Genomic DNA, 9,116 nt, shown 5'->3' with positions numbered 1-9,116 from the left:
TTCTTGCTGGTTGGTAGGTGATGAAATACTCATTTCATGCTATAAAATGCAATTTAAGTATTTAAAAATCATACAATGTGATTTTCTGTTTTTTTATTTTTAGATTCTGTCTCACAGGTGAAGTGTACCTATTATAAAAATCACAGACCTCTCCATTCTTTGTAGGTGGGAAAACTTGCAAAATCGGCAGTTTATCAAATACTTATTTTCCCCACTGTACATGTCATTTCACTTTTCAAAAATTTTGTAAAAAAAAAAAAAAAAGTCAAACTTTTTTTGCTATTTATTTATTCTTATTTTGTACATGCATTTTGTTTTATAAAAAAAAACAACATAAACCCAAATTCTTTACATGTAATGTTTTATATTGCTAAATTTTATAACTGTTCTGGTCATGAGTTGGTCAAATATTGCTCTTATTTTTAATGTTGAGTAAAATATGCAGAAATGTTTTGTTATCTCAGTGTAAAGTGGTCACTGGTAAATTTCTATTTTTCCAATGTCATCACTTCCATGGGTAAGGGGAGGCTGAAGCAGCACAAAAGCTAAGTGGGTGGACTGTGGAACGGTCACTATAAAGAGGACACAAATGTCCAGGATTTACAACACACTGAAAAAGATTCACAAATAACAAACTATTACACAATAGCAACAATGGTGCACTGGACTGCTGAGGAGAAAGCTGCCATTACCTCCTGCTGGGCCAAGGTTAATGTTGAGCAGGATGGGCACGATGCCCTGACAAGGTAAGAGAATGACGATATCTAATATGATTTATTATGTTGCATTTCATTACTGTAATTTTTATGACTTCACATAATATTCCTTTAACAGTAGGTTTAACCATGGCAATAAATATCTTCTTATACTGCATTTATACTGGCCATTAAACCATTGACGATCGGCTACATGTGAGTCAATCGGTGGTCATTTAATAGAGTGTTTAGATAGGTAACCACGATCGTTAATATTATGGTTCTGTACGTATAGAATATCAATGTTTTTTATAGCACATGTCCTGTTTACTTAATTTTAAAAATAATTTCACCCGACGATCAAGAGTTTTGCTTATTTCTCTGGTGATTAGTGACCTGCTTAGATAATTGATAATCTGGAAATAAGTGTTCCTATGAATGTTTGTTCCTGATTACCAGCCAGTGTAAATCGCCCCTGAGTTTGCTCTAATTATGTGTAGATTGAATAGTAAATTTTACATATATTATGGAAATCACAGTAATGATTTGTCTTTTTAAACAAATTTATATCAGCATATTATTTTATCTTTTTAATGGTCATAACAAAACTATAATTGAATGTTAAGTTATTTTTCCAAGAATCTTTTTAATGTTCACAAAACAATGACCTTTTATCCCATTTTAATAAACTCTGCACATATCTAATAAGTACCTTCTTATTAGGCTGCTGGTCGTGTACCCCTGGACCCAAAGATATTTCAGCTCTTTCGGCAACCTGTCCAATGTCACCGCCATCTCCGGCAATGCCAAGGTGAAGGCTCATGGCAAGAAAGTGCTCACAGCTGTTGACAATGCCATCCACCACCTGGACAGTGTGAAAAAGCATCTGGCTGATCTCAGCAAGAGCCATGCCCAGGAACTCCACGTTGATCCTGAGAACTTCAAGGTACAGATGCAACATTGATTATTATAATAAATTTGTAGAATTAACTACTTTTGGCGTTGAGTACTTTTTGCTTATTTTAACATATATGTAGGCTACATTATTTTGCATCATTTACTAATATGTAAGCACAAGTTCTCCTCTTGCATTAGTTAGTACAGCATTCTTCACAAATTGCACAGATCTCCTGTTCCCAAAAATGGTTATTACTCAGGGGCACTTGACCAGACCTGTCAATCAGCCGCCTCGAATTGAAAAACATTTTGTACAGGAAAGCTGTTTTTCCATTGGAGCGGGCAGATGAACAGGTCTGGTCACATCCTTCTTTGTCAACAGCCATTCGAGAGAAGGAGCACTGTGCAGATTGTGAAGAAGGCTGTACTAACAAGTGCAAGAGGAGAACCTGCAACACTGATACTGTACATTAGTAGCTGCCACACAATGATTTCCCCAGCACATTTGTTAAAAAAGTGTCCAACCCCATTAATTTGTTTAATAAACCTCAATAAAAACAGTAATTATAAATAGAAGTTTACCCAATGTGTAAGCTAAAAATCTTCAAAAATATCTAAAAATCTATCAAAATTAATTTACATCAGCATCACAGAGTGAAAAATATGAAATGTTATAGTTTTCACATTTAGTTCCCATATTCTCAGAACTGTTGAACTGATACTCACTGAATATTTTGCTCTTCTTCCACAGCGTCTGGGAGAAGTTCTGATCATCGTCTTGGCCTCCAAGTTGGGATCGGCATTCACCCCTAAGGTCCAGGCAACCTGGGAGAAGTTCATCAATGTCTTGGTGGCTGCTCTGAGCCACGGCTATTTCTAAATCAAAATGACATTGCTAATAATTTTGTCTCATCAGTTTGAAAATAAACATATTTATAGCTTAATATTTGGTTGTGCCATGAGCTTGTATGTTTATACATTTGCATAATGTATGATTGGCCACATTTCAAAAAAACAAAGTAGCTGTTTTTTTATTGCAGATGTTCCATTTATTTTTGACAGCTCTATTAACTTATATGGGTCTGTGGGACAATGAATAGAATAGAGGTCAAATATGGAAGCCACCACTCCATTCATAAGGAGGACACAGGACGCCAGTTCTTGTGATCACGGGGGTCTCAGAGTTTGGAACCCCAGAGATCAAACATTTATAAAAGTTGCTTCTGGAATATCCACATAAAAGTAGTTTTCTCATCATAGTAATGTTGTATTCACATCTAAACTGGAGGCTCTGTTTATACTCTTTTATATACAGTACAGACCAAAAGTTTGGACACACCTTCTCATTTAATGATTTTTCTGTATTTTCATGACTATGAAAATTGTACATTCACATTGACGGCATCAAAACTATGAATTAACACATGTGGAATTATATACTTAACAAAAAAAGTGTGAAACAACTGAAAATATCTCTTATATTCCAGGTTCTTCAAAGTAGCCACCTTTTGCTTTGATGACTGCTTTGCACACTCTTGGCATTCTCTTGATGAGCTTCAAGTGGTAGTCACCGGAAATGGTTTTCACTTCACAGGTGTGCCCTGTCAGGTTTAATAAGTGGGATTTCTTGCCTTATAAATGGGGTTGGGACCATCAGTTGTGTTGTGCAGAAGTCTGGTGGATACACAGCTGATAGTTCTACTGAATAGACTGTTAGAATTTGTATTATGGCAAGAAAAAAGCAGCTAAGTAAAGAAAAACGAGTGGCCATCATTACTTTAAGAAATGAAGGTCAATCAGTGCGAAAAATTGGGCAAAGTTTGAAAGTGTCCCCAAGTGCAGTTGCAAAAACCATCAAGCGCTACAAAGAAACTGGCTCACATGATGACCGCCCCAGGAAAGGAAGACCAAGAGTCACCTCTGCTTCTGAGGATAAGTTGATCCAAGTCACCAGTCTCAGAAATTGCAGGTTAGCAGAAGCTCAGATTAGAGACCAGGTCAATGCCACACAGAGTTCTAGCAGCAGACACATCTCTTCAACAACTGTTAAGAGGAGACTTTGTACTTTGTGCAGCAGGCCTTCATGGTAAAATAGCTGCTTGGAAACCACTGCTAAGGACAGGCAACAAGCAGAAGAGACTTGTTTGGGCTAAAGAACACAAGGAATGGACATTAGACCAGTGGAAATCTGTGCTTTGATCTGATGAGTCCAAATTTGATATCTTTGGTTCCAACCACCGTGTCTTTGTGCGATGCAGAAAAGGTGAACGGATGGACTCTACATGTCTGGTTCCCACCGTGAAGCATGGAGGAGGAGGTGTGATGGTGTGGGGGTGCTTTGCTGGTGACACTGTTGGGGATTTATTCAAAATTGAAGGCCTACTGAACCAGCATGGCTACCACAGCATCTTGCAGCGGCATGCTATTCCATCAGGTTTGCATTTAGTTGGATCATCATTTATTTTTCAACAGGACAATGACCCCAAACACACCTCCAGGCTGTGTAAGGGCTATTTGACCAAGAACGAGAGTGATGGGGTGCTACGCCAGATGACCTGGCCTCCATAGTCACCAGACCTGAACCCAATCGAGATGGTTTGGGGTGAGCTGGACCGCAGAGTGAAGGCAAAAGGGCCAACAAGTGCTAAGCATCTCTGGGAACTCCTTCAAGATTGTTGGAAGACCATTTCCGGTGACTACCACTTGAAGCTCATCAAGAGAATGCCAAGAGTGTGCAAAGCAGTCATCAAAGCAAAAGGTGGCTACTTTGAAGAACCTAGAATATAAGACATATTTTCAGTTGTTTCACACTTTTTTGTTAAGTATATAATTCCACATGTGTTAATTCATAGTTTTGATGCCTTCAGTGTGAATGTACAATTTTCATAGTCATGAAAATACAGAAAAATCTTTAAATGAGACGGTGTGTCCAAACTTTTGGTCTGTACTGTATACCTGAAAAAATAGCTCCTCATACTACTGTTTTTATTACGGTAAAATGACAGATGACACAATGGTGCCATGTCCATTATATGACCGCTCCAACCTTTATCAATTCTATCCTTTTGCATGAGAGGAGAAACGCAGTATTGAATACTGAGGATGTGAGCAGAGTCAAGTGATGACTGGCCACTAAGCCACCAATTGGGCTCGTTCACTTGAGTGTCACATATTAATATACTTCATTTTGAATCCTTAGAGGTCAGACCCCCATCCAGGGGCATAAAAAGAAATCATGGGGCCCCATAGCAGAAGTTCTAATTGGGCCCCCACCCACCCCAAAAAAATTAAATAATTGTTGGGGTCACAAAAGAGCAGATCTCACAACTTTCCAGCCTTTACATAGTAATATTCCTCCTGCTGAAGTCCTACATTCCCCTTTCATTGCCCCCATGAAGTATTATGCAAACAAAAATGCCCCCCAAACACAGTATGATACCCCCATGGTTAATTCCTCCACATGCACAGTATAATGACCCTACCTTATCCCACCTCAACTCCCAGGGCAAAGTATGGTGACCCCAACACAGTATGATCCCCCAACTGTGATCCCCACAGCTCCCCATGCACTATAATGGGCCTACATACAGTATAATGGCCCACACTAGCCCTCCAAACAGTATAATGACCCCACACAGTATGATGGACACCACACAAACTTTCACACTGAATAGTTGTTTGCATACAGTATAATGGACCCCAACATATTATAATGGCCCCCATAATACTCCATACAGTATAATGCACTCCCCATGGTCCTCCATAAAATATAGTGCACTCCCCATGGTCTTCCATATAGTATAACGCACTCCCCATGGTCCTCCATAAAATATAGTGCACTCCCCATGGTCCTCCATAAAATATAATGCACTCCCCATGCTCCTCTATACAATATAATGCACCCCCATGATCCTCAATACAGTATAATGCACCCCCATGGTCCGCCATACAATATAATGCACCCCATGGCCCTCCATACAATATAATGCACTCCCCATGGCCCTCCATACAATGTAATACACTCCCCATGGTCCTCTATACAATATAATGCACCCCCCATGGTCCTCCATACAGTATAATCCCCCCCATGGTCCTCCACACAGTATTATGCACCCTTATGGTCCTCCATACAGTATAATGCACCCCCATGGTCCTCCATACAGTATAATGTTTCCTCCATGATCCTCCATACAGTATAATGGATCCTCCATGATTCTTCATACAGTATAATGCATCCCCATTTCATACAGCCCTTATCAACCTCTGATGAAAATGTATGACATAGATCGATAGCCTGTTAAAAAACTATGTTCGAGTCATTTTTAATGTTCTCTTTTGACAGATTCGACCCTTTTAGCACTTATAGAGTGAATGAGAAGCTTTAATCTCTCATGTATATATACGTCAGTGCCCTTGCTTTGCGCAGCATGAATCATCTGACAGGTTTTCATTGGGATTATCAAAGATGAAACTATAATTAAAATTGTATTTTACTACTGAAATTAAAAGTGCGTTAATGTCACTATTTTGTACAGCATTTGGTGACACTATTGGGCATATAACAATGACTCATGAATTAAGGCATCTTTTTTTAAACTCTTCCTCACCCTCATTTTATCTGATCTTTTACTGATGCAAGTAATGGCTAGTCATTTTTTGCAATAGTCTTTTCTGTGTTGTTCTATCCCCATTGTATTCCATATACAATTTCCATACCACAGCTCTGCCCTATCATTCATGTACACTTGCTCCATAGATCTGTTAGATATACCTTCTGCTTTAAAGCATTCAATTTGGTTGATTTTTTTCTTCACCATACTAGATATTTGACCCTTACTGTATACAACATAAACTTCTTGTCTACATGATACCCAGAGTTTCAGTTATGACACTTTTTTTGTATCATGGAGTTTACAGTATTATAAAAATTGAGCTCAAAATGATATTCCAATCTCATAATGTTATGTCATATCACCATGACAGGGGCAGCCATAAATTGGTCCAAGCTGTTTAACCATACATAGGTAAGAAGGCCCACTTCCACCACCAAACAGCAAGCAGCTTCTGTTACAGACACAAAGAGGTTCCATAATCTGTTATTGTACAAGGGCCCTCTTCTGCCTGTGCCACCACTGCACCAGGATATGTTACACCATTATGGTTGATGGGGGCAGGACACACCACTGCTATGGGGCCCGTGAGCCAGGGGGCCCACACTGGGCCCTCACTGCATTGGGCCCTCACTGCACTGGGCCCTCCCCGCACCGCACCCTCCCCACACCGGGCCCTCCCAACACCGGCCCCTGCCTCTGCCCGTCAGCACCCGCACAGAATGATGGGGGTGGAAGAGTCTGCTGACGCTCCCTCCTCCATTATCATTGCTCGCGCTGACGGCCGAAGAGGGGTAACAGTGCGAGCAATGATGACAGAGGAGGGAGCGTCAGCAGACGCTTCGACCCCCATCATTCTTCCTCGGCGTCTGACATCTCAGAGCAGTGGGCGCGATGACATCATTACAGGGCGCCTGCTGCTCTGAGATTTCCGGCGCTTCACACCGCACGCTGAGGAGACTGGAGCATCAGGTGAAACCAGGAGAGGTGAGTATTGTATTTTTTTTTTAAATCAGTGATCGGTGGCCATAATACAGTATGGGGGATGCATTATATTGTGTGGAGTACCATGGGGGGAGTGAATTATACTGTATGGAGGACCATGGGGGTGCATAATACTGTATGGAGAATCATGGGGGCGCATTACATTGTGTAGAGGACCATGGGGGGGATTATACTGTATGGAGGACCATGGGGGTGCATTATATTGTATAGAGGACCATGGGGAGTGCATTATATTGTATGGATGGCCATGGGGAGTGAATTATATTGCATGGCGGACCATGGGGGTGCGTTATACTGTAGGGAGGACCATGGGGGGTGCATTATATTGTATAGAGGACCATGTGAAGTGCATTATACTGTATGGAGGACCATGGGGTTGCATTATACTGTATGGAGGACCATGGGGGTGCATAATACTGTATGGAGGACCATGGGGGTGCATTATACTGTATGGGTGATCATGGGGGACGCATTATATTGTGTGGAAGACCATGGGGGAAGTGCATTATACTGTATGGAGGATCATGGAGGATGCATTATATTGTGTGGAGGACCATGGGGGTGCATTTTACTGTATGAAGGACCATGGGGGTGCATTATACTGTATGGAGGACCATAAGGGTGCATAATACTGTATGGAAGACCATGGGGGTGCATTATACTGTATGGAGAATACTGTGGCGCATTATATTGTATAGAGGACCATGGGGAGTGCATTATACTGTATGGAGGACCATGGGGGTGCATAATACTGTATGGAGGACAATGAGGTTGCATTATATTGTGTGGAGTACCATGGGGGGAGTGAATTATACTGTATGGAGGACCATGGGGGTGCATAATACTGTATGGAGAACCATGGGGGGTGCATTATATTGTTTAGAGGACCATGGGGAGTGCATTATACTGTATGGAGGACCATGGGGGTGCATAATACTGTATTGAGGACCATGGGGTTGCATTATATTGTGTGGATGACCATGGGGGTAGTGCATTGTACTGTATGGAGGACCATGAGGGTGCATAATATTGTGTGGAGGACCATGGGGGGAGTGTATTGTACTGTATTGAGGACCATGGGGGTGCATAATACTGTATGGAGGACCATGGGGGTGCACTTTATTATATATAGGACCATGGGGGGTGCATTATATTGTATAGAGGACCATGTGGAGTGCATTATACTGTATGGAGGACCATGGCGTTCGAAATGCATCTGGTTGAGTACATTTTTTTTCTCCCCCTGCTTAAAAAGTAAAGAGAAACTTTGTAAATATTTAATTAGTAGGTACAGATCAGTCTCACTAAATTATTTTAGGCAGATTTGCTCAATTCGACTAGAAAATTAGATACAGCCTGAAAAACCTCTGTCCAAATTAAAAGTCCCACAAAAACACATTTATTATTCTCTGAGGTTTCACCAAATTCCAAAGCATAATATGTGAAAGGGAATGATGAGGTTAAATAACATAAAGATTGTTCTGCAGCCTTGCAGCACTGGGATCCTGAGTTCAAATCCCACCAAGGACAACATCTGCAAGGAGTTTGATTATTCTTCCATCGTTTGTGTGGGTTTCATCCGGGGACTCTGGTTTCCACCCAAACTCTAAAGACATACTGAAAAAGAATTTAGATTGTGAACTCTTAGGCTGTGTGTCCACAATGCGGATTTAATGCGTGTCTGCGGCGCCATTTCTGCCTTGAAAACGCATTAGAAACGCTTGTTAAGTTGTCTGCCATGTTTACCACTGATAATCTGCATGTGCTGTGCGCATGCTGTGGAACTTTCCGCTGCGGATTATCATTGCGAAAAAATCCACAGCACAACCGTTAATTTTGCGGAATCGCGGCAAAATCACAGCCATTGACTTGCATTGGACCGCATAACATCTGCATGACTACACGTACA

The 9,116-nt window shown here is 41.0% G+C and overlaps 1 protein-coding gene across 1 annotated transcript; it reads left to right on the top strand.

Annotated features, from left to right (window-relative positions):
• The first annotated feature begins 654 nt into the window (after positions 1-654).
• On the top strand, positions 655-2,472 carry LOC141160967 (hemoglobin subunit beta-2-like). The gene is made up of 3 exons (XM_073645761.1): positions 655-746; positions 1,419-1,641; positions 2,344-2,472. Exons 1-3 carry the CDS (start codon positions 655-657, stop codon positions 2,470-2,472), a joined length of 444 nt encoding a protein of 147 aa, XP_073501862.1.
• The last annotated feature ends 6,644 nt before the right edge of the window (positions 2,473-9,116 follow it).

Source organism: Phyllobates terribilis, unplaced genomic scaffold, assembly GCF_046119375.1.
Source record: "Phyllobates terribilis strain yellow unplaced genomic scaffold, ASM4611937v1 Scaffold_9__5_contigs__length_417890890, whole genome shotgun sequence".
NCBI lineage: Eukaryota > Metazoa > Chordata > Amphibia > Anura > Dendrobatidae > Phyllobates > Phyllobates terribilis.
This window is presented reverse-complemented; position numbering and strand designations above follow the sequence as displayed.

What these genes read in the sequence shown, in the direction of transcription:
- LOC141160967 (XM_073645761.1), top strand. Translation starts at nt 655, where the DNA reads ATGGTGCACTGGACTGCTGAGGAGAAAGCTGCCATTACCTCCTGCTGG. An exon ending in GGGCACGATGCCCTGACAAG is followed by an intron (nt 747 to 1,418) that starts GTAAGAGAATGA and finishes CCTTCTTATTAG; the next exon opens with GCTGCTGGTCGTGTACCCCT. An exon ending in TTGATCCTGAGAACTTCAAG is followed by an intron (nt 1,642 to 2,343) that starts GTACAGATGCAA and finishes CTTCTTCCACAG; the next exon opens with CGTCTGGGAGAAGTTCTGAT.